This window comes from Pipra filicauda, unplaced genomic scaffold (genome assembly GCF_003945595.2).
Source record: "Pipra filicauda isolate LSUMZ 115617 unplaced genomic scaffold, ASM394559v2 scaffold26_size5592650_pilon, whole genome shotgun sequence".
Classification (NCBI taxonomy): Eukaryota; Metazoa; Chordata; class Aves; order Passeriformes; family Pipridae; genus Pipra; species Pipra filicauda.
The window spans coordinates 3,963,388-3,989,509 of record NW_024104387.1 but is presented as its reverse complement, the minus strand read 5'-3'; the positions used below and the strand labels follow the sequence as shown (position 1 = coordinate 3,989,509).

Sequence of the window (26,122 nt, the reverse complement as noted above, 5' to 3'; positions counted from 1 at the left end):
CTCGTTGAACATGAGGATAAAATTCATTCCAAACCCTGTGTTCAAATGGAACAGTTTATGAATGGAAGCACAACCCCTGGATTGTATTTCAGCATGTCTCTGGTTTGGAATTGTGCTATTTCCAACATAGACAAGGATAGATATTTTATAAGCTTTCCTTCTTCCACTCTTCAGATTGTTTGAGGATAAAATCTCTTGGGCTGGAGATGGCTGTGGACTATATGGCATAGGAAAAATATTTTGTTTTTTAAAACAAACATCTTAGTAACTTGTCTGTAGTTCACACGTTGAAAATAGCTTTATATTTGGCTGAAGAAGAACTGGCTAATGCTCAGAGATATCAGAGGTATCACACTGATGTTTCTGCTTTATCTTATTTGTCCTATCTGTGTCTTGTTTAGTGGTTGTCATCTCAGCTCTGACACCCATCAGACAGGGTTCTCTGTTAGGTGACATCACAGCAAAATGTGTATCTCTTGCTTTCATCTGATACAAACAGGTGTTAGATGAAGGGCACTAGCTGCAGTAACTGTGAATTAGCATTGATTATATTCAAATGGACAAGCTGGAAGACAATAATGGTGTAGTTATCAAAGAAAAAACCAAATTAAAGGAAAACATGCTTAAGCAGCATGTATTAGGAAATTAGGAGTCTTGGGCTGAAGTCTATAAATGTTCTAGCCCCTGCTGCAAGAAACAGCAGCTGAGAAATAGATGCTTAAAGATGAAGAAGGAGCCAAAACCTCCTGTCAGTTAACATACTGTGGTTTCACCCACTGCTTAAAGCTGTTCAATTTGAAGCCTCTCAGATGGTTTATGTTATAATGCTGACAGAAACAAAAATGAGATGCAAAAAGAAAAGCTTAGGGAAAAGTTTGAGATGTGATTTTACATCTGTTAACTGGAAACTCTTTTTTTTTTTATTTATTCTTTCTTACTGGGATATTTAAAGATGGCTGAAAAAAGGTAAATTCTGTTGTTATAAGGATATATTTGTACCACCTTCATTCTCACTTGTTTTGCCGGATTGTAGTTTTAAAGCATAGAAATGTCAGATATTTCTTCTTTGAGCTAATAAAAAATATTTTCTAAGTAAGAGTGTGTAAGCTGATACATGGGCAAGACTTTTAAAAGCAACTGTGTTGCACCTAAGAGAAGTGGAAGGGTAGGGACAATATAAGCAGCTCATTTTGTCCAGTGTGTTAACAGTGTGTGTATGGGGCAAGCAGAGGTAAAAGACTGCTTGTATCTCGGGCTCTCTAGAAGAATGCTGGCATCCTCTCTGCAGAGAACTTCCTGTTTCCCTGTTGTTCTGAAAGGGATGTTGTTGCCCATCCCAGCAAAAGCTTAGGAATGAATTGTTTCATTCTGTCTCACCAGCTGAGAAAATCTACTGATACTGAAATCAGCTGAGTCAGTCTGTATTTTGTCTAGGCAACTGGAAACAGAAATTACCTCTGGTCTTCAGTTATTACTAAAATTATGAGCACAGATTATGGTACTGTTGAGAAAGATTCTTCAGAAAAGACTGCTAAATGCAGTCCATGGATCACCTTTACAGCAAAACAGGAGGAAAATACTGATAGTAATACAGGCCCCTACGTGTTTATTGATGCCTAGGAATTTCTTCATCTCTCAACTTACAAGACAGTTTTAGTGTTGCTTTGGTTTTACTAATTAAGGAGATGTAGCAGCTTTGTTCAAATAGAATGCTTATGCAGTCTCTTAAAACATAATTTACTCTTATTTTTAAAATAAATGGAAAGAATTAAAAATGGCTCTATAACAAAGCTTCTTATTTCAAGGAGAAAATTGAGATAGGGCTATAGCAGCTAGTTAGTAACATCAGCTGGGCTGAATTGGACAGGTACCTAAATATGAAGGAGGTCTGGAACATCCTGTAATTGTGGACTCCAGAACTGCCATTGAATTGGTGTCTCAGGGAGGGAGTCCCAGGGAGCAGCCACAAAGAAGAAATAGGAAAAGTCTGAAACAAAAGGAGAGGGAAATAAAGGTGCATTTTTTGAGGTGAAGAAGCACAAATACCAAGTGAGGACTGCCAGAGGTGAAGTTGGGTTTAGACATTGCTAAGGGTATTAAAACAAAACAAAGTATTTTCATTTTCCCTAAAATTTATGAAAACAGAAGCAGGACAGAGGTGTGGTGTAGGTGGGATAGTTAGCAGGAGAAGAATGGTTTCGTGATCAGTGACTGTACAGACAAGCAGAAACTAAATTATGCACTAGTTTTCATTCCCAAGGGAATGAAACAGGACAATGGATATGCCCCATCCCTGGGTCCTGGACCTCTGAGCATCCTGGTCTTATGAGAGGTGTCCCTGTCCCTGGAGGAGTGGTTGGAACTACATGATCTTTGAGGTCCTTTCCAAACCCCAAATCATTCTAAGATTCTATGATATTGCTGACCTGGTGGGTGAGATTAGCCATGGAGGCAAGAAGAAATACTAGGATAAGAGGCACATGAAAACAACTCCAGCAAAAAAACTCTGGAGATATTCAAAACCCACTTGGAAGAGATCCTGTGCAACCTGCTCTAGGTGGAACTGCTTTAGCACAGGAGTTGGACTAGGTGGTTCTCAGAGCTCTTTTCCAGTGCTACTTGTTCTGTGATTATGTGACCTTTATGATGTGCTTGGAAACTGCAAATATAGTATCTGTGTTGCAGAAGAGGAAAATTCAGTTCAGTGATGCTGATCGTGATAAACCAACTCAGAGGGAAAGTGGAGTATGTGGAGTCTTGGAGTTTAAAAATAAAAGGTAGATTGTGCTGACTAATCTGGTAGCTCCCTCTGATAGCTCTATTGCAGAGCCAAAGAAGTGGCAGGTTTGTCCTGTTTGGACTTCTTGCTTGCTAGCAGAGCCGCAGTGGGGACTAAGGGAGAGAAATTTGGGATCAGTAGAGCAACTGGGAAGTGACTTGATAAGGATGTAAAGATAAGAATAATGTTGGGAGAAAAATACCATGTTGTAGGGAGGTTATTAATGAACTGTCACATGAGTATCTTGAGACTAGTTTCATCCACCATCTCCATTAAAATGTTCATTAAATGGAGTATGCAGTTAAATTTCCTGCTTCTACACAGCTGAGTTGGTGATTTTTCAGACTGAAATAAATGAAATGGCATAGCAGTGTCACCACCTGAAGAAGACAACTACTTGGGTGGGCTGAAGATAAGCAAAGACCAATTTAAAGTGAAAACAATGTCGTCACAAGAACTAGAGATTATCTGAAGTGGAGAGGGAGCAGAGATTGCTGCACTGGCAGATCCTTCAGTTCCCTTATTTTCTATGTAGAAAAAACACCCTTCCCTTCAACTGATGACTATGATTTAAAATTTTTCTTATTTTCAGTTTTAGTTCAGCTTCTTTTAATAGCCCTTACTGGTAAGAATGTGTGCAGGCAACAAAGTGGGAACGGATGTTGCAACTCTTTTACTGATGCTTTGAAAGTTGTGAAACAATTGAGATAAATTAGTATACCAACATGCTTGTGAACTGTTCTCAAGAATGTTCTCTTAAAAGAGAGAGTAGGAATCTGGGTCAAATCCATTTATCAAGTCATGTTTTAAATCCTTTTTTGTTGCCATAGCATTAGTTTAAAGAGTTATTTGTATGTTTCTATTTTTTGTTTCTTAGTGGAACCATTAACATGTTTGGTTTTTTTTAAGGCTTTTCTGTCCATAAACCATAACTGGAGTATTTTCCAGAAGAATTTTTAATCATAGTTTCTGATGAAACTAGTTCTTAAGGGATCCATTCACTGTCTGATAGAGGAGATATGAGTTTCTTTGTTGTTTATGGTGCCCAAAGAGAACTTTTAGTTTTCAACCCCTAAGGTGAAGTTCTAAGAAAGTTCTAAGGGGTTACTGGGTGCTTTAAGGAGAAGAACAGGGGAAGAGACTGAGGCCAAAGGCACTGACAAACTGTCAGCAGTTTGTACAGAAAGTAGGAGCTTGTTTTAGATTGTCAGTTCAAAGTTGTCTGTCATGTGTTTTGGACTCTAAGCCTGATAAGCTGCCTGCCTGTCTGCTGTGACTGTGCAAAGCGGGCATGCTTGTGTTTTACAGCCAATGCCTATTTTCACTCATAGTGTATCCTTAGGAAGACCCAACCTCACCTCTCCTGCCTCCACACACCTGTTTGGAACCTTTCCTCTCCCCACAGCCCTGAATGAGGGTGTGTTATGGAACAGGTGTTTCTCTATAATTCTGATTATGCCCTTTCCCCATCTTTGTCCCTGTAGCTGTTGATTTCTAAAACATGAACCTGTAATCTTAAACTCAACTTGTCTACAGAAGTAAGGTGCCTTCTGTACAGCCCATTTACAGAGAAGAATATTTCTAATTTAGTCTTTGTTTCTCCTTAGAGGGTTGAGTTTCCAGGTGACTGGACAAGTCAGGCAACTGTAGTAACGAGATAGTGCAAAACCTCTATCTGCTAGATAAATAACAATCTAGATAGTGCTAGATAAAGTAACAGTCAAAAGTTGATAAACTTCTTGGGTTTATGTGAAACAAGTAAAACTTTTGAGTAAATTAGTACTGAGTAAACAGTTTTTACCTGGGTTTACCTTGAACTTGCCACTGAATTTTTCACACAGCTTACTGTCTGAAATCTTTGGTATTATCTATTGACATCAAAGCCATCTTGTCTAACAGCATAATGAATACTGGGGCTTGGCTGAAGCAGGGAAGCTTTGAAGGAAAAGATTTAGCTGGCAAAAAGCTTTTATTTCTTCCAGTAGAAAAAGAAAAATATTTACTAAAATATGTCTGCTTCTCCTTAGCGTGGGTAAAGTACCTTACTGACAGTGCTTTGAAAGAGCATTTAAAGAGACTGTTAAGGTGTTTCCTTGTGTGGAATTTTGTCTGTGTTTTCTGTCTGTTTTCATTGGGCGTAACTTGTGGAGTTACTCTAAAAAGATGCTGTACTGAAAATGTGCTGTACTGAATGACATACACTTGAAGTCTCCCTCTTGTTTCTTGTGAGAAACATGATTCCTTCTTGCTACCTGAAAGCCTCATTCTGTGAGGCAGGAGTGAAAAATACCTTTTGAGAAACAGGAAGTGCAGTAGATGCTCCCTTGAAGGTGTCTGTGCAGGTATCCCCTAGACTGAGTGCTGAACTTAATACTTTTGTGTTAAATTAACTGCCTGCTTAAAGGAAATAACCTCCAGTTTATATCAGCTGTGTTGAGGGTGATTCACCTTTTCAAAAGCACCTAAATGACTCACACAGTTGCACGATATTGACTTGCAATGATACTTCAGCTCCTGAGTACACAAACCATTGCTGGGAATTGGAATAAGACTTCTGTTATGTGTTGCTGAGAATTGTGTGAAGGTAGTGTTTGGAAGTTGCCTGGAGCAGTCGTGTCTGGTAGGAGCAAGAGAAGAAGGGATGCTATGCATGAAATCATATGAGTGGAGAGGAGATAAAAGTGGGAGCAGTGAGAGGTTGGAACAAGTAGAAGTCTGGCTCTGTTTTACCTGTTGGCAGATGAGAGCCCACGTGTATTCCCTCGATGCCAAGCTGCTGAACAACTCTGAGTTGTTCAGCCCAGGCTGTAATTTCTGCACAGAAGGTCCATTTGGTGCTTTGCAAAGCTTCCATGGTGTAGTCGCATGTGGAGACTGTACTGTTTGTGTCAGCAACTCAATGACTACCAAATAGTGTGTGTTTCCTTTTGGGGGACCATCTCTTTCCTTTTGGGGAGCATCTCTACGTTGGCACAGTCATACTCTACCTCTCACATAGCACTGAAAATGAATACATCATTGTGCATTGAATCTTCTTTAGTTGCAGATTTAAGTGTTGTACTGCCATGTAAGAGTGTAGCCATAGTTAGCATGTGAAAGAACTCACTGTCAACAGTCTGTTCCGTTTCAACTACGTTATTCATAAGATTCTTTCCTCCCTCCAGCTGTTTCCACAAATTGAAAGACTTTATTTTAGTTTATAAATGCTATTTGCCCATTGTTCATACCCACAGATATTTTCCATGCCCAAACATCCATCCCTCCGAGAAAAGAAATCCTGACCCTATAAAAGAAGCCATGTGGAATGATCCTTTGAGGAGAAAGTCCAAAATGGCACAGTATTGGACTTGCCATCTGCAAAGTTTCAACAGCTGGTGTTCCTCTGTTGTGTGTCTGTGGGTGGGGACATGGGGCACAGAGCAGATTACGAGTGGGGTGTGGTTGCATTACCAGAGTTCTCATTTTTTGTGTTGTGGCTCCAGCTTTCTCATTAGAACTGGAGAGGCCAAAACTAGCTTCTGTGGGAATTGAATGGAGCCGTTGCTTGGTGGTACAGCTATAGTATAAGGTGAATTTATCACTACAAAAACTCCAGATGTACTGGCTTTTTAGTGGAGAGATTGGTCAAAAGGTTAAGAAAATGCAGCTGTCTGAAATAGCAGAGATAATACCTTGAAATTGCCATAAAATTAAACTGCAGTTTGGAAAAAAAAAGCCCTCAAACTTCAAACCATCTTCACACATGTATTTTCTTTGGCGCTTCACCTGTAATATAGCTGCTGTGAAGAATCAACTACTTGAAAGGAGGTTTGTAGCCAGGTGGGGGTTGGTCTCTTTTCCCAGGCAACTATCAGCAAGACAAGAGGACATGGTCTCAAGTTGTGCCAGGGGAGGTTTAGGTTAGATATTAGAAAGAATTTCTTTGCAGAGAGGGTGATCAGACATTGGAATGGGCTGCCCAGGGAAGTGGTGGATTCTCTGTCCCTGGAGATTTTTAAAAAGAGACTGGATGTGGCACTTAGTGCCATGGCCTAGTAATCGCAGCGGTAGTGGATCAAGGGTTGGACTTGATGATCTCGGAGGTCCTTTCCAACCCAGCTGATTCCGTGATTCTATGAATCAGCTAAAGTGAATTTCATGTTTTTCGCATCCTTAGACTGTCTAGGATCAGAAAGAGGATCCTTAGCATGACTCTTGCATCTAAAACAGGATAAATAAAACCTGTTGTATATGAATGTCTCACCATGCGTTCTTCTTCAAGCAGGTTTTTCTGGGGACAAAGGAGGTAGGAGCTCAGATATTAGGTACTAGGCACACACTAGAAAAAAGAGACAGTTCTTCCATCAGGAAACTTCAGGAACTCATGCTCTGAAGGAACCTGTGAATCCTGGTACATTTATAACACCTACAAATTTAAAGGCAGATTATCAGATAAAATACCTCCATGCCAAATCATCAGATGAGTAGATAGTCAGAAAAAATATTTGAAGTGGATTCATAATCACATAAATCATTACCCTTTTGGAGTTGCAAAAGGCATTTATTTTGTTCTAGCAGGGTGAAACCTGCTGTTAATCAGCTTTTGCCCACTGTGTGTTAGGCATGGGTACAATTGTATCTGTCTCTGTAATACAAATCACCTTCATGGCATCATAAAAAGTTTCACAGGTATTTTTCTACCTTTTGGAGGACTAGGACTGAATTTGGAATGAACTGTGGCCAAGTTTGTGGTATCAAGTGGAAACCATGTGGAATTTGGCAATGCAGATTTCATCCTGGACAGAACTGTTTAATATCTGTCTTGAATGTTTAGATTTGTTTGTTAATCAAGCCCAGGGGAAAAAAATACATTCACATGAAGCTGACACTGAAGAGTTTTGCGTAATATATTATATAATCCTCAAAGGCTGTATTTGTTTTATGATGATGGAATTTTTAGTAGGGAGGCATTGTTTATACTCTGTGTGTATACTTTATTCTACTTAATTTACTTACCGAAAGACAAGTTTTGTTTCTGAAGTTTATTATCAAATTGTGTGTGCAGTATTGCACATATATAATTGTACATAACTGCTCCTGTGTAATAATTTGTCTATTTGTAGATGCACATTTTCAATTCTCTGCTTGCTGGTATTGGAAGGATGGGTGTGCTTACAACTGAACTGAAGGAGAACAGTGAAGGAGGTAGGAGAGAAGTCAGAGATGCAATTTCAGTGCTGGTATCATCCTCTGTGAACAGTAGCAAAGGAGTGTTGGAAACTAGAGTTTAGCTGACAACCGCGTGAGCATGAACTCTGTGGAAGCAGAGTAGAATTCCAGTTTGCCCTTTTGCTAAGTGAACTATATGTTATAATTGATCATAACAAAGCCTGCTTTAACATTTTCATTGTGAGTAGACAGGTCTAATTCCGCAGGTTAGGGTGAATGCAGAGTTAATCTTCTATGATAATCACATTTTAAGAGACAATAAAAATATTTTTGTATAGGGAACAGATCCAAATTGGTCCTCTGCTGTGTTCAGCTTAAATCCATAAGAAAGAAGAAAAGAAAGATGATTGCCAACTTCAGTGCCAGGGTAGATGATGCTGCCATTCGAAAGTTTGCTCAAATATGGACTCCCATGAGATGGGGAAAGTTTGAGTCAAACTTTGCTGTAGGCTCATTTGCTTGTGAAGTGAGAGAGTATGTGTGTTCAGATAATAGATTTTACACCCTGGCCTTGTTGTGAAGAAGATATTTCCATATGGGTGCTATACCAAATTTATCCTACTGTGTGTGGAATGCTCTCTGCTTGGCAAGAGGTCAAAACATTCCCTGTAAGGGAGAAGGGACTGAAATTGTATCTGTTAATCTATGTCCCTCAGGCTTATCTTGTGGCCATTTCTGTGTTGCAAGGGCAATACTGGATATGCCTTTTCAATGAGATCATTGCAAAATCAAATTGCTATTAAATTATATTTTACTTACAGTTTTGAATTGAGTTAAAGTAGGAACACCACTGCTAAAACTTTGGGTAGAAATGCTGGTGCCAGAGTGACACTCCAAATACTATCTGGATAAAATTAATCATTTCACACAAATATTCCAAGTTCATGTTACATGTTTTAATACTGTTAAACATAAGTGGTAGCACATTGCGGCACTGCAGCCGATCTGGGAACAAGAAAGAGGACCCTGTTCCTGCACGCACTGGCTACTTGTTATTCCTGGACGCATCCAGCTGGATGGAAGGGCATGATATCATGCTTTCTTCTTGAGGCTGTGTTCTCCTGTGCCCTCTCTGGCATTACAGATATTAAGACTTGCAGTGTGAGCAGAGAAGCAGGATTTGGGAAGCCTGGATCACCCATGGGAGCAGTGTGTGTGAGGCTGTGTGACGGGGTCTCGGTGGTGGGGCTTACTTGTTATTCCTGGACACCTCCAGCTGAATGGAAGGGCACAGGATCACAAGGGTCTCAGTGCTGGTCTGGCAGCTCTGGGGGGTCTTGGTCCTCTCCAGCCGGGAAACGAAGCGCTTCAGTCTGTAACACTGCTCTAAGTCAGGTTTACTCCTGCCCTGAGGACTGTGAAAAAAGATTGTTCCCTCAGCAGAACTCACCAGTACAGTGGTTCTATTCAAGCCTGCATCTGGGAAGATAGTTAGTGCCTTCATTTATGAAATTCCTGTCATAGAAGTGTAAGTTCTTTGGAACAGCGGCTGGTCTCTTGAGAGGTCTCCAACATGCCATGTACGCAGCAGTATGTAAATCATTTTCATAAAAGGGAAGAGGAGAAGCTTTTTCAAATCATCAAATACCATCTCACAGCCTGAAGAGGTTTAAAATATCTTTGGTATCATTCATGGTTTGTTTGTGGATTTGTTTTTGCCCCTGTCAAAAACCCCCTCACTCCCTTTTGCTACTCTGAATGCAGCATACATGGGAACAGAGCTGGTGTTTCTGTGGCTGCTGCCTTTTTTCCTAGCTCTTCTGGGAATGGTTGTTGTTCCAGGAAGCCTCAACAGAGACTCTCCATTGGCAGGAGCCACAGTCCATAGCGGTTTGGTGGCTGCAATCAGCTCCTGTGGGTGGGCAGGAAGGTGTTCCGCTGCCTCCTTCTACAAGGAATGTTAAAACAGGTTTAAGTGTTTCCAGTTGTTTCGCTGGCTAGTGGTTGGAGGCCTGATGAAAGGTGATTTATAACACTTTTGCTTGTGGTAGCTTGTTGAAACTTTGCTTTCATGCAGATGACAAAGGTCAGTGCTGTGGGAGCTGAACTCTTTTCTTGGGAAAAGCGCCTCTTCCGACGGCTGCATACACCTGTGCCTGCGTGATGGCTGGGAAGACACTCTCTTCAAATTCACAATCAGCTTGTCATAGTAAGGGAAGAAAGCTTATTTACAGGGTAGTTATAAAGCCAGTGGATATCACAGAGGACTATGGTACCATTTCATCTGCGATAGATTCAGTTTGTCATTTTATCTTATAAAAATATCCTTTCTAGGAAGAAACAGCTCCTTCTCTGTTGAATCTTATTGGTGTTTTTTACATTTATGGAGGGAAACTCTTGAAATTCCTTATGTTTCTTCTAATGGCTTTTCAGTGTAGATTCACACTTTCCTTGGTTTTTTTTTTTTTTTTTTTTTTTTTTTTTTTTTTTTTTGTTTTTTTTTTTTTTTTAGTGTGGAAGAGTGAAATTCCAGCAAGGCTGACTTAGTGAAAACTGAATTAGTGTTGATGGCTGGAGAGAAATGTAACTCGATCTTCTGTCTCCAGCGCTTGAATCAGGAACTGAAATAATTGTTCTAAGACTCTGGTCAAGTTGCCAGAAAATGGAGCAGTGCTTCTGCCAGATGGTCACCACAGAAGTGCCAGACATTCCTCCCCTCTTTGAGCTTGCAAGTGTGTGTATTTGGGAAGGAAAATACACACAGGCAGCAGGGAACTGAAATGCTATTCTTTCTGAGATACTTGCTGAGTGTGCTGTGCCATGGGCAGTGCCCGTGGAAATACCCGTGTGTGGTGGCTAGCAAGGAATATGTGCACAAAGACTTGAGCACAGGAGTTTTGAGCAGTGACATTAGTCTCTCTAACACAGGGCTTGACAGAGAATATGAGGTAAAGCCACCAGAAGTGGGACTGAAGGACTCATCACACAGCATGAGAAGCTAGTTCAGTCCCTGAAGAAATTGTGGGTCACTGGAAGAGATGATGTTGCCTGCCAACTAATAAGCCCAGCTGTACTGGTTAATGATTGGTGCCTTTAATTGAACCCATTGTGCATTACCATAACCCTGCCTTGTGATAGCTGCTGGTACAATAAATCTTGACTTTTTTCCCATATTAGAAAGCTGTGTTCTTAGGGCATTTTAAAAAGTCTCAGGCTTTTTTGCTCCTTGCCCCTCTTTCTGTTACTATAGCTACTATAATTTTTGTTAACAAAGGGAATAAGAAGTAGTTTGCTGTGCTTAGTTTGTTATTGTCATTCTGCTACAGCTGCCAATATTCTCTCAGTCCTTTCTCCTCTTCTGTCTTTACCCCCCTCCACTCTCCTCCCCCAAACCAATTCTGTAAAGAAGCTGCAGGAGTCTGGGAACTGCTAGTCTCCTGCAGTCACTGCAGGGCTGTATGCGCATGGGGAATGAGGCTTCTCCCCATCTAAATTCAAAAACTTGAATTTAGATTTGAGTTTGGGCTTGTGTATCAAATGAGCAGCTACGCAGAGTTTGGAAAGTCCTCACTCTCATGGACCTGCACCTGCTTTGCAGGACTGCAGGAATTTCTGTCTCTTTTGGTGAAGTATCATGTCAGGTTCCCACAGTGTCACAGATCCTTTTTTCTTGAAGTATCTTTGGGACAATTCAAAGGAAGATTTTAGCCATGGAATGAAAGCATCCCTGAGCGTGACGAAAGATGGACTGCTTTCTCTGGGGGACACAGAGTGTGTTCCTAGGATGGAGGGAAAGAATGGGAGTGTATTTCTCTTCCCACCTGTGGTTTCTTACTGCCTTTTCATCTTTCTAAAAAAATCTCTTCACCTGTGTTTTTCTCATATTATGTTAGCTATTCTTCATTTCACCTTTGTTCTACCAGTCCTCAACTCACCCAATATTTGTCTGAACCTCACCTTTCCTTTCTGTTCCTTCTTTAGCATGCATCCTCTGTTTCAGTGGCACAGTTAGGAGGAAGGCTGGGTTTCACTTATTTGCTGGATCCATGCTTCTCACCTATATTTTTGTTTAGTTGTCTGAGGTGGGAGATGGAGCTTAGGTAGGCAGGGAATGGACTGCACCCACTCAGTCAGGCTGCTTACATTGTAATTTATCATCCAGGGAGCACAGGGGATTTGGATTTGTTTGTTTTGGCATGGAACATGTAGAGTTTGAATGAGAGGGAGGCAGTAGCCAAGATGTTCATAGACATGAGGGGAATCTGAATCAGGAAACCACTGTGCATGAGACAGGTGCTCATTGCCCCAGGAGAGGCTGGTTTTTAGGAAGGCATCCACGAGAGGCAGGAGAGGGTGGTTTTGGTGACTGCAGTAGATGATGAGCAATGGCTTGTTGTCTCTGTTGCTGATTGCCCATGTCTGGGCTCCACCATGTTTGTGGAGAACCATGTTAGTAAATAACAGGTCCTCATTTTTTGTGTGCGAGCTAAGTCATAAAGTTACTCCTGGCCCATATCACTACCCTGACTAGAGCAGTGATATTTGGACATATCGAGCCACAGATTTCTGTAGGAAAAATAGGAGCAGCTTTGGGAAAATTGGCATGCAACCGAATTCCAGAATGTAGGTGATGTGCTTTACTGTCTGACACTGAATTTGAGGATCTCAACTCTAATTAGGTTTCCTAAGACTGCTAAAGAAATCCATGTCAGAGCTCAAACACAACTCAGAGTTCCTGCATCCTGCAGATGTTGCTTTAAGTGCAAGAACATAATTTCTAAATGTAAACAGATACCTCTCCTGAAAGATTCTTGCACAAATCCCTAATACAAACAACGGACTTAATTGCCATCCCATTTCTTGCTGCTAATGTCTGTGTCCAAGGCCATTTCTGGATGTACTTTGGATACAAGGGAATTGAGATCTTCTCTGTGCCTTTCTCCAGATTCTCTGGATAACTGCCAAGAGCTAAAGAGACAGACCCAAAGTTGTTCTCATATCTTTGTGCAAGCCAAGACAGCTTTGGTCAATATTTCCTACTTATATCCATGAGGTCTCCAGCCCATACCTCATCCTCCCAGGATGCTTTTATATCATTGTATTGAGACAGTCCATTCAAATTAATGATTGTTTCACTAGAAGTGTTAGCATTGGCAGCTTGGGTATCACGGACAGGACCTTCTGGGAGATACTGACTCAGAACAGTAACACAATTACTAGGATGTAGTGATCTAACTAGGAGATTCACAGTGCCACCACGTATCAGTTCTTGACCTTACTGACCCACTGGTATTTAAAGGTGATCTACTGCTGCTGTAGAATGTATTTTCCACAGTGTCACAATTGCAGTTGCAAAATGAAAGGCTACTTCGAGAGTTTTCAAGCTCTGTGGGTGTCAACTTCACTGCTGTCACTTGGGGTATGGGAGAAGGAGCTCAAAGATCTGTTTGTACAGGCAATGGGAAGCCAAATTATTAATTTATAGCTCACTGGCTGCTCTTAGATAATCCACTGGCTATATTCTAATTTCTAAGCATGCCTTTATACCTACCTTGCTATTAGGTAGGCCTTTATGCCTACCCTAAATGTACTAAGAACATCTGCATGGAGACTTCGTGTGGAGTATTTAAAATGCTGTCAATTCTCCTCTGCATACAGACAAGCTCTGACATGTTTCTGCTTTATAGAGTACAATTAGTAAAAAAAAAATGAAGGTCATTTGTCTACCCTGGAAAGTTAAATCATGTTTAAAGCACAATATAATAGCAATCTTGTTAAGCCACCATCTGTATAGCAGAGTGTACTTCACATGCTTCTGGGTGGCACAGCTTGCTTCTAGAAAAGATGTCTGTACACAGTAGTAGTCAGGGAATAGCTCAACTGGCATAACTCAGTGACTCATAAGAAATGTATGGCAAAATGAAGTCTGAATATCTCTCCCTCTCAAGTCTCTATGCAGCTGCATCAAGATTCCCCTTCCTTCCATCATGTCTTATTAAAACATTACACAAGACATATAACTGCTAATAGCTTTGCAGTTTGCACTTTAGTGGTGTACCTGGGAGTGGGAGCCACATGTGCCTGGCAGGCAGGAAGGGAGGTGGGCTGACAACACTGGGCACAGCATCTTGTTCTGCATTAGAGCTGTGACCTGTGTTTTGCTCTAACAAATCAAAACCTACAGCAGCTGCAAAGCCAGGATGCTTCTCAGCTGTCCAGCAGACTTTGTCAGTCAGCCTTGGGGTGAAGAAGGTTCAGTCATCGATGTCAGCTCAACAGGGAGCTTCCTTTTAAGACTGACTAAGACTTTCATCTTGGTTTGTCCACCCTGTGTTTACCCCACAGTGTGTGCTCCCAGGCAGTGTGTCCAATGAACTGTGCTTTCAATTGCATTGGAATGCTCTTAGGGACTGGTGACACCCTATGGGAAATACCAAAAGACATTCTATTATCTCATTTATCATATACTTTGTGACACAAAAAATATTAATGAAAAAGCGTCTTTCTTCGTAAACTGGAAGTTGGATTAGGTTACGGATTGCGTTAGTTAAAACTAACCTACTCTCTTCCTTAGCAAATTTATAATTTGGTTTTTGTGTCACAAGAGACAATTATTGTGCAAATGATGTTGGTGTTCCTATTAGAGGATTGTGACTTCAATGAGGAGTGAGCAACAGGAGCAGGTGAGCTCCTGAGACTCGAATGGATGATTTTATGCAAAAATCCTGAGGACGAAGGGAAGGAACAAAGGAAGAATAGCAAGGAATTGTGATATATATTGGGCACAATTTCCAAGTAGGCTGTTTTCATAGTGACATCTGGTCACTGTGGAAATGTTTGTGTTGCAAATGAGAAAAATATATAGGCTTCTGATTATTTGGTTCTAAGTCTGCATTGCAAAATATGATTACTAAGGGCTTTCAACAAATCAGTGCTCAGTAAGTTTATTACAGGGTTTGTTGAGAGGACTTACCAGATTGTGACTGACACTGAAGTACAGCAGAAGGAAACCAGAAGGCACCTTTTTGTAGTAAAGTGATCCAGATCTGAGATGCCCCACATATTTTTCTTGCTGAAGCCATGTGAGAGTAATGTAAATCTAAATCCAACTTCCAGTGTATGAAATCTAACAGTTTTTCTTACATTAAACACGAGTTTCTGCTGCATTCGTGTCAGACAGAAGATGTCTTGATGAATGTTTTTTCCTTTTCTTTCTCTTTTTGCTCTCAAAAAATTAAAAGCAAAAATAACTTCTGTGTTTGCAAGTCTAAAATAGTATTTTTTACACTATAGGAACATATACCACTTAGAGTGCTGTCCACAATCAGAAAGATTTGTCTTAAAGGGAAAGTACACAAATTTAGTTTTAAGTAATGTATGCTTTGAAACAATTTTTAAGGTGTGTTTTCCTGACAGTACAGAATAATCCAAATGAACGACTGAAAATCAGCCTTAGGCAAAGAAAAAAGCTCAGATGGTAGGTTTTCAGATAAATAGGCTCCCTGAAAGAGATAGCTGTATGAGCGATGGGGTGAGAATGTGTGGTATCATAAACTCTTTCTACCCTGATGTCTCAAATCAAGATAATTAAATTTCAAATAGTCAATGTATTTTTTAAACCCCATACTTTTTCTTCAACCTACACAGGGAAATACTGACTTCTGATTCAATAACAGACATGTGTTTTCTGTTAATGTCTCCTTCTCGCTTCCCTGGGGATCAGTCCCCTTTAAAGGAGCCTTCAGTTTAATCCAGTTTGATTTGTCGATCGATGTGTACTTGCAGTATTCAGTCAGAGCTCTTTAAAAGCACTCATTTAGCACAAATGAGTTGGTAGAAGTCACAGTGAAGTTACTTCCCTGCTGGTACAGCAGTAGCTGTAATTTATCTCGGTTGGAAGAAAGCCTTGTATGGGCTACTACCCAGGTGAAAAGAGCTGGTGGTTACTGTACTAGATGTGGCACAAATCAATATGTCTCTCCTGTATGCAGAAAGGAAGAAGGATTCAGTCCAAAAGCTGGATTTTGTCCAACTTCTTTCAGCTGGGATATAATTCCAGTAATGTAAGAGAGCAAAGCACAAACAAAACCTTATTGGTACTTTTTAATACTAAAGCAAGTAAGGTAAAACAAATACCCTAAGTGCCAGAGAGTTCCTGTAATTACATTTAGAAGTTTTTCAAATACAGTGACCTCCATAACCTGAGAAGCATGGTCACACCCAGTATTTGTGAAAATCCCTTCATAAAAGGTGAATGCAAATGCACAGTAGCACTGGTCTCTTTGATTTTCATGTTGTTTCCCTTTCATTTGGGAGCTATGATTGCCCTAGCAGTGCTAAGGGTAATAGAGGAGCTTAGTGATGAATTTTTACCTTTGGACTGTGGTGTGTTTCAAGTGAGGTCTGTTCTTTCCACCAGGTATTTTCCGTTTTCAATTCAAGCTCCATGAAGATAAATAAAGTAATAGGAAGGTAAAGGAGAGTGAGAGAGACAAATGAGGAAGGCACAACACAGGCGAGTGCATGAGTATCAGAAAAGGGAAAAGCATTTGAGGTGGCAGAAAAACAGGAAAGGAGGGTTGAGGGGGGAATAGAGAGCTGTCCCCGCTCTGGGCAGTGTGCCTGCTTTTCACCTGCCTGGTTCTGCATCTAACCAGGACTGCCAGCCTATGCTGAGGGGAGGTAACTTCTTTCCCCTACAATAAGGGCTGGAACATCAGTTTCCTTGTGATACCAGTTCAGTTCAGTGAACTGCTGAAGAGTGGGTTGGCATTGCAATGGTCAATGACAACCAAGTCCACCACTCTCTGTTGATTATACTGGGAAGTTTGTGCTAGAAGTAAACTTGTCATCTTGATTGGGAAGACTTAGCAGAGAGACTGCCCATTGACTTGATTGGAAACAAGCTGTGGATTATGGGGAGGGAAACTTTGGATGAGACTGTGAAGTTAATACCAGTTAAAATCTGTGCCTTTTGCAGTGTCATAAAGATGAGAAGTTTGACAAACCCTATTCCTTTGGTTCTATTATCCGCAAACAGAATCATCAAGATTGGAAGAGACATTCAAGGTCATCTCGTCCAACTTTCGACCATAATCACCCCTAAACCATGTCCCCAAGTGCCCCATCCAGACACCTCTTGAACACTTCCAGAGATGGTGACTCTACCACCTTCCTGGGCAACTTATTCTAATGCCTAACCAGTCTTTCAGTGAAATTTTTTTCTAACGTTTAATCTGAACCTTCCATGACCCAAGTGAAGGACAGGAGAAAATGGACTTTCACTTGAGTTGTGGAGAAGAGACCAACCCCCACCTCACTACACCCTCCTTTCAGGTAGTTGTAGAGAGCAATGAGGTCCCCCCGATCTCTTCTCCAGACTAAACACCCCCAGCTCCCTCAGCCTCTGCTCATCAGACCTGTGCTCCAGACCCTTCCCCAGCTCCGTTGCCCTTCTCTGAACACACTCCAGCACCTCAATGCCCTTTCTGAAGCGAGTGGCCCGAAACTGTACACAGTCCTAGTCACTCCCCTTGAAGACAGTAATTTCTCGTGTTTTAAGAAGCGCGTTGGTGTCATCATAGTCTGTGTGCTGCAAAGACTGAACTTGGGATGAAATAGTTGATTAATACTTTCTGAGTATCTCCACTCCAAGTCCTTGCTGAGCAGATCCTTTAGCTCTTCGTTTTGGTTTGGATGGTATTGGGTGGTTAAAGTGGCAAAACTTAGAGAGCAGATATGCCTGATAAAAGCACGTAGTTCTTGGAACAATGTTCTTTGGAGTCTCTACAGACGCCCTCTCAAGGCAGGAATCTTTAGAAATTTTATTGGACTTTCCAGTTCATCAGAACTGATGTTTTTCTGGGAGGACATAATTATCTGTGTTACTGGAAGGGAGTAGGCAAATTGCCACGAAGCAACTTCTGACTCCTAAACAAAAGCTTAACTATACAACACCTCTTGAAATGTGGGTGAGCTTCCCTAAAGCACTCAGAAAAGCATATTAACATGCTAAGCTGAATTCTCAATGCCTAGAGACATTCTGTTGCAGCTACTCTTAAGAGAAAAATAAGTAGACCGAATCGATCATTATTAATATATTTCTGAGAATTTGTATTTGTTATGAAGAACTTTTTCAAAGCGTGAGTTTGTTTTAAAAGCCTGTAGTTCTTCCCTGTTATGCCTTCCTGTCTCCAGGGCCATATGGATAGGAAGGGACATTGAGCACAGTACTAAAAACAACAAAACAAGACCCCAAAAAACAAAGAAAAAACATGCATTCTGTTGAACAGAATAAATTGCAATTGAAAAGTTCCCTTCTGCTCCTGTTATGTTAACAGAATGGAAGATGTCATGATTCAGCTTATGACAATGTTTTCTCTAAAACATGTTGATCTGAGACACTTTATATAGACACTACTCAAGACATCTGAGCCTAGACATGAATAAGCAGGTTCAGGTTATTCATTCACCTTCCACAGAAGGAGAGGAGGGAATCAGTTCTTGGAAAGCGTTCACTGATGGACACAGGGTGTATTAGAAAGCAGAAGGTTTTCTTGAGACCTTAGGAGGATATAAGGAGTGAATAAAGCACTCTTGGTTGCTTTGACTTTTCAGGTGCTTGCTCCAAGCCTCGCTCCCATTCACTTGCACTGTAGTGGGACTAAGAATGGGTGCTTCCAAAGTGCTGGGATGCTTTAGGAAAGTAAGAATAATTTTAAACTGCAGAGGGGAGGAGCATAGGATTTACCCCTCCTCTGCTAACATTTGGTAATGGAATTAGAGATTCAATGTTGCCTTAAGGTTTGTTAGCCCAAAGAGTGATGGCTTTCAGTGCCTCATCTGTCCATTAGAAAGCTCCAGGCCACACTTTAATTTTAAAAATATAAGGATACTCTTAGGAGCAGGGCAGGTGGTTCATAAGGATTATTCTGTCATTGGGGTTTCCTGCAATGACAAAAATCTGCATTGCAGCAGCCATTTTTCAGTCAGGATGCTGAACCCTGACTGGCATGAGCAGTAGATCCCATATTGCCATCACACATTTTTTTTATATTTGTCTGTCATGTTTACCTTTCAATCCTGATAAATGGTTTGTGGAGGTTTTAGGCAAAATTGATGTAATAATGAAGAATGCCCAGATTTTACCATCTAGGCTCACTAAATTGCCAATTTGAGAGCTGTCCCAGTGAAACTAGTGAGACCATGTCTGGAGTAAAGCACAAACTATGGCTACATAAGGGTTTCAGAGGAATTCTTTAAACTTTGTCTAAAAATGAAGAGTTCTGTTGTATTTGTAAATATAGTTAGATGGTTTACCAGGCAATGTGGAATCTGTGTGACATGACTATTTTTGGATATGTTTTTAGCAGTATGTCACAATACTTGAGAGACTTTGGTTTTCGTTGCTCTGTGAAGAATAATTTGCAAACACTATTGAAGAATGCTCTCACCCAAGCCCAAGGGATGTGATTCTTACCATACAATGATTCAATAAACTTGCAGGGCTGTCACACTCATTTGAAGACTCTAAAATAACTTGCTATAAGACCATAAAATTTGGTTTAGGTTTCTTTTCTTTGTCCCTCTTTGTTTTGGTTTTTTTTTTTTGGGAGGGGTTGGGGGCTGTATTGAGGATTTTTTGGAGTGGTGGTGGTATAAACCTTTGCTTCCAGGCACCTCTGTAAATTGTTGATTGAATACTTTTCTGCCATGTTCAGGTTGTTTGCATTTTCCCTGCATATGCAGCATCACCTGCAGTAAAATATTAATCCAAAATAAGCATTAAAGAAAAATTACATGTAAAAGTCATCTGATAGTACCATATATACAGGAGTCTCAACTGCATGGGAAGAAATATGCTTATCTCACTAAATTTGAAATATCTTGTGAAATTGTCTTCTAGAACTCAATTCCTCTTTTGCTGAAAACAAATCAGTTTGGCCTATTTGACATGTAAGGTAGCTTTGAAGTGTGAGATTTAAATAACAATTTTTTTTAAAATATTGACCACAGTGATATTTATCAAACTTTGACATGCTCTTTTTCCATTGAATTTTGGGTATGGGAAAAGTGGACTCTTGGAAAACAACAACTACTATTTTATTTTTGTAATATGTTGGTCAGTATCCCATCTTTTTGAGGGTTTCTTGAGCTCATTTTTGTCTTACACAGAAAAGGAAATCTTGGAAAATTAATGTAACTCATGCATGCCAGCAGTTATTATTTTCCTTATGCCACGTCTCTGATTTCTCTCTTATTAGTTTTTAATATGTGATTTAGACAGATTTAATGCTGTAAAAGTATTGAAGTGGAAAGTGAGTGGAAAACATTGAAAAAACTGCTTGCTCCCTGTGGAATGTACAGTCCTAGAAAGCTTGGCCAGCATCAGCAGGCTTCCTTTCTTGTCCCAAGCAATCCCTTTTTCAGTCGGAACAGGCAGTTCTGTAACAGTCCTGTTATCTTGATAATGTAACACTAACAATAACAATGAGACGCTGGAAGAATTTGGGGAGCTTCAGTGTAGAAAAAAATGTTACCAACTGGGGAAAAAAAATCTCCAGTTAATCTGTGAAAATTGATACAAGACAGTGGAGAAGGACAAGTAGACCTGGAGTCTGTGGTCAGCATGATTGACTCTGCCTCTGGAGCTGCAATCTGCAGGAGATTTTCTGACTGTATTTGTTCGGAATGAAGTGGTTTAGAGAATGTCCCTTCACTGCAATGGCTTTGTTAGTACAGGGATTTTTGTGTGTTGTCAGTTCCCAGCTTGCTTTTCAGCATCACATTACAGTGGCTTCTCAAGCAGTCTGGACTTACTGTGGGTTTGAGTAAACAAGAAGTTTCGTAACACTCCTTATTTTTGCATTAGCTATGCCATTAATGGTTGTAAAAAATGGTAGCTCTGGTCAGACCCTGGGTGGCAGTGCTGTAAACCATGGTAGATATTTTAGTTTATAAACTAAGCAGCATCTCAGAAACCACCCAGAGTGGTGCCAGCAGAGCTACAGAATCCTGGATAAATGACTCCTTCAGCATCAGCTGGAATAAGTACTGTTCTATTTCTTTCTCAAGGGACTCCGTCGGCATTTTAGGAATCTTATCGTGACATGGAAATACCTTCCTCCTTCATTTTGCAGAATATTTCTCAAGAGATTACAGTGACAGAGGAAATGGCCACTAAGAGCTGTGGTCTGTGCCAGAGAAACATGGAATATAGTCAACAGAGGAGCATGATGTTGGGGGTTACCACTTTTGCATCCTTTGGATTACATCCTGTCCTATATCCATATCATCATATTCTCCCTTCAGTCTAATCATGACATTCCTATTTAAGATAATGGGATGAAAGCAAAATAAATCACGGTATTGGGCTGCTTCTTTGCCAAAGTGAAACAATGTCAAGAAGTAAGACCCATCTTTTGGGCATTTAACTGAATATACAGGGCTGAAATTAAATTCACAATTTTTGAGATTACCATATTACTAAAACATAGCTAGGCTTTGCTAAAGTTTCATTATATTACTTGAGGTTTTGAAAGTGTCCTAATACAGTTTTACTTAAAGAATCTTGAGTCTAATAGAGAAAACCATTTGTGATACTTTGACACCACAAACAGATTTGAAAATTATATTCAACAAATCCACTATTGGATAAATTTCACTATTAGAAAATATTTCCATAATAGAGCTGCATTTTAAAATTGAGAAAGCTTTCTTCATTCCTTGGAATAGCTTTTGTGTGGTCAAAATGCCAGTCATAGCTATGGTATTTGCAAGTATCACGCAGTGCAGTTACTGGGTTCTCCACATACACTGATGGATGGAAGAACCACACCAAACCTGTAATATTTTGTGAACTTGGTATCAAGCTCTGTTCATCAGACAGGTCAGAACCTGATGGACACACCTAATTCCCATAAGATATTTCCCTTTATAGCACTGGGCTCTAATAAATTTGGCTGTGGACATGAAAGAGCAGCAGTAGAGAGGTAGGGTTTAGTTTCTCAGGATCATAACCAGACTGATTGCATTTATAGAATGAAAAGCAGCCTAGAATTCTGCCTTTACACAGCATAGTAGTTCTAGCAGCTAATTGTCATTTGGGCTTGTTGAAGCTTAATTTTTTTTCTTCTCACAGATATCTACATTTCTAGAAAGCAGAAATGACCATGACTGCCAACAAGAATGCCAGTGTCAACAGCAGAGCTGGAGGGAGTAAAGTGCCCCAGGACACTCTGGATAGGTAAGTGGTGAACTGCAAGATTCTGAGAAAGGCTTGTCCATGTTTGGAACAAAATCTCTTGTTCAAAGGTTGGCCTCTATTCTGACACATCTCTTGGCTGAGAGAAGTTTTTTTGTAGGGGTAGGAGGAACTGAGGTATGAGGGAAGGTCTGCTTCTGGTGTATTTCTGTTGGGCTGTTGCTGCTTTCCGTCTGGTTATAAGGAAAGTGATTGCAAGGAAGGACCTGTGTGGAGGGTGCTATGTAGACCTCAGGAGATTTGGGCTAAATTTCTCAGCCATGTGACTGCATGTCAACCTCCAGTTTGTTTTGTATTGGTTTCTACGTTTTCTCTGCTGTATCTGCTGTCACAGACTGTGGTCAGACTGTCTCCTGTTGCAGATCAGGCAGTGAGTGGGAAAGGGCTGAATGTAAAGTACAGGGCACATCTCTGTTGCTTTGCTTATTTGTCCTTTCTATAGCATTAAAGCAGTTTGCAAAGTAGATCATTCACAGTTAGGGGAAAACTGTAGCCAAGGATACCTTAAATCCCCAAATCTGGCAATCCTGGGGAAATCAGTCTTTAAAGGCTAGATCAGAAATCAAAGTGCTCTTGCAAATTTGTGCATGTTTACTTCTGGCTAAGAAACACTATCCTAATAAAGTTCCAGTCCATGAGAAGGATGTGACATGGCTGCATGCAGTGCTGCACATGCCTTTAAATAACAGACATGTTTCACTCATGAATTGGTAAAGTGAAAATGCAAGAAGGGTAGAGTGAGTTTTTGCTCCCTTGTTCTCTGGTTTACATTGGTAGTGTTTTGAGGATAAGAAAATTATCCTCTAATTATTAACTTCTAATAAGAAGTTGCCAAATTTTCTTTTGGCAACTCTGCTTTGGAATGTTGCTTTGATATGCAAGTAAGCAAATCACATGCAGCCGTCAGGTTCTCCTATCCATGTCAGAAGGAGTCTTGTTGTCAGCCACAGCCTTTACAAAGTAATGCTGACTGATTCAGCCCATGGCCTTCATGCAGGACAAGCTCACCAGCTCCTCTCATTCTGGGACTGTCAGCTGTAACCTCTGCATTTAAATCTGCAATCCCACTGTGCAGCCTTGCTTGCTTTGACCAGGAATGTTTATACAACTATTGGGTTAAAGAACCATTGAGTAAACCACTTCATCACAGGAGCAAAGCTCTAGACTTTGGTTGTCAGCTAGGTGAGCAGAAAGCCACACAAACTGTGCAGGGCCTTTCCTAAAATCCATGATGTGTCTGTTGACATATCTCCCTGTCCTTGCTGTAGCATTTTGTCTAGCTCTCCAGGGGATTCTTGCGTGATCCTATTCTGTTTTAAGGGACTATTCTGTACTATGTTACACAATAACATGCCAGTGACTTAATTTTTCTTGTTTTGTCTCAAAAAGACTTTTACACTGTTATAAACAGCACAGAGGAGGAACAACTTGCACCTAACCTTATAGAGTCTCCATACTGCAGTAATACCTTTATGTTACATATCAGACATGGAAGCAAGGAAGATGCTCTTTGCCATAAAAAGTTCAACAAGTAACTCTGTAAGGCAGTAAGTAGGCTGCAGTAAAACGAGTCTGTGCCCAGACATGAATGTTGTAGAGGAAAGAAGCAGTGGAGGTCCTATTTATTTGTTGGACACTTTGGGATAGGGATACGGGTTGTACCCATGTCAACAAAATGCTCCAGTCACTTTGTCCAGGCCAGGTGGCATCTGTTTTAACCATACCTGACTTGGAGTACCACACCTGATAAGCTGTACCACGGTTGTTCCTAGCTGACAAAAGTACAGCATGTGCACAGAAGGATTGTACTGGGAGAACTTCACTGTTTCAAATACACTAGTAAACATTGGGATACAGGTGAGGGGATCACAAAATTACTGTTTGATTTTGTTCACTTGAGAATGAAATGTCAGAGGCGAGAAGTCCCTGTATTGCAGCTGCCAGAATAGCTGGTATAGATGGAGAATTTCAGACAGAGAAATTGAGGAGAGTTGGCTTTGATCCTAGAGAGGAACTGCAAGTCAGCTCTAAACTGTTGTTGAATGCTGGCTTGGTTTGTCATACCTGTCGTTGTATTCTGAACTTTTCCAAGCACAAACAATAGAAAAAAGAAAATATAAATTACATTCTGAGATTTTTCAGGATGGAAATAATGAAAAATGTATTTTTAGCAGTTTTCTGTTTTTATTTAAAGGAAAACTTCTTTTTAATGACACATCTCTGTTTTTTATTTAGACAATCTGGGTTTTTTTCTCACTTTTAGTCCTTTCCATGGCTGACTCTGCATTGCCTTTTTTATCTAATAACTTATTTCTCTCTTTCAGCTCTTTGCCACACCTTCTTCCCACTTATCTACACATATCATTGAATCACAGTAATCCCAGGCAATTTTCCTGAGTTGGATGAAATGGATTTATCCTGATTACCAAGGGATAGGCTGGTCTACAAAGTAGCAATGAGTTAACAATCAAGAGCCTTAAATTAGAACCCTGACCCTAATCCTGTCTGTGCTAGTGACCTCCTTTGTGGCATTGTCACATCCTTCCCATGTCTAAATCTGTCATCAGGTTGATCTGCCTTTTTTCTTGCTGGTGCTGTTCTCCTTTTGCTTTTTAAAATGTGCAAATAGAGATAACCAGCATCCATTCTAGTGGTTCCTATTAGGCAATATTATGCTGTGTTGAAGCTCAGCAGAGATGGACTTGATATCCATGTACACATCCCAGTTTGTTAGTTTGTGTGTTTGCCATCTCTTAGTACAAAACAGTAAAAACATAAAATAAAGAGGGCCCAGAGTGGCTAGAGGAATTTCTAGAGAAAAATTCATATGTGGATACTAAAACCAGATCTCTGATGATATCTGGGATTCTCAAGCTGCTTATCATCCTTCCATCAGTGCGTACAGATTGGTGCTGGCAACTTGGGTCTAGACTTCAGCAAAATTTTGGACCAAGTGTTTTGTTTTAAAATCTTTTGCATTCTGAGTAGCTTAGAAAGTACTGTGGGATACTAAGTTAATGGATAGTAACTGTCAAATAAACTGTCTTTCCTTATCATCATCATCATTATCATCATCATCTGTTTTGATTAGGATTTGTCAGGAAAAGATTTTGTAAGTACAAGTGTGAGCCTGAAGCTAAGGAAAATCTTTGAGTTGCACTTGCACAAGTGGGGAAATGAATAGGTGGTCATGCACCATTTCTACATCCATTATTTTGCCTTACGTAACCTTCTTCACCTGTCTTCGAGAAACCCTGTAAGAGGATGTTATTTGAGTCAACCACGAGGATTATTCATTTTAGTCAGACTCTAAATCAGTGGAATAAGTCCTGGCATAATAAAAGTTCAAGGCTTTCGGGATTTATTGCAAACATGTTCAAAGATTTGCTTAAACTGAACAGTCACTCTCTCTGCTTGGTATGGAATTTGGCTGGACATTTGGAAATCTGCAAATGTATTTTATAGTTCGTGGTAGTAGAGTTTCATTTAGTGCTGATATTGGTGCAACATAGGTGTATTAATCTCCTGGTGGCTATGGCATATTTTTAGTGTTGTTTTCTTGTCAGTCCTATTTTTGGTGAGGTTTATTGTTTCAAGACTGTTCACTTGGACTTGATCTCAAAGGTCTTTTCCAACCTGAATGCTTCTGTGATTCAGTGATGTAGTATCACCAGCTGGTTCAACCTTTTCTGATTCATTATGGGTCAGAAGCAAAGGTCAGTAAAGTCTGTAGAAGTGTTTCTAATTGCTTTGGCTGTGAATTAGATCCCTGTACATCACAGATTTAAATTTTAATAATAAAAGTCCTCAAAAAGAAGGTGCCTACAAGTAAACAGCAGGCATCAAGATTCTTGCAGTAACTAAGATTTTCTTTGTCCTCACCAGGATGTGGATTCACACAAGCCACCAGAGCCATTTTTTCACCAGATTTG

The 26,122-nt window shown here is 40.3% G+C and overlaps 1 protein-coding gene across 6 annotated transcripts in view; it reads left to right on the top strand.

The window, feature by feature from the left end:
- The window catches only part of DENND2B (DENN domain containing 2B), a 170,312-nt gene that overhangs the window by 51,043 nt on the left and 93,147 nt on the right, over positions 1-26,122 (top strand). For 5 of the 6 annotated variants that reach the window (XM_027737460.2, XM_039382428.1, XM_027737447.2 and 2 more), the window contains one exon: positions 22,068-22,172. In XM_027737460.2, coding sequence (XP_027593261.1) covers positions 22,093-22,172 — 80 coding nt within the window. In that variant the 5' untranslated portion in view covers positions 22,068-22,092. Of the gene's footprint in view, positions 1-7,942; positions 7,964-22,067; positions 22,173-26,122 lie in introns of those variants that run through there. The other variant, XM_039382426.1, reaches the window with a different exon arrangement.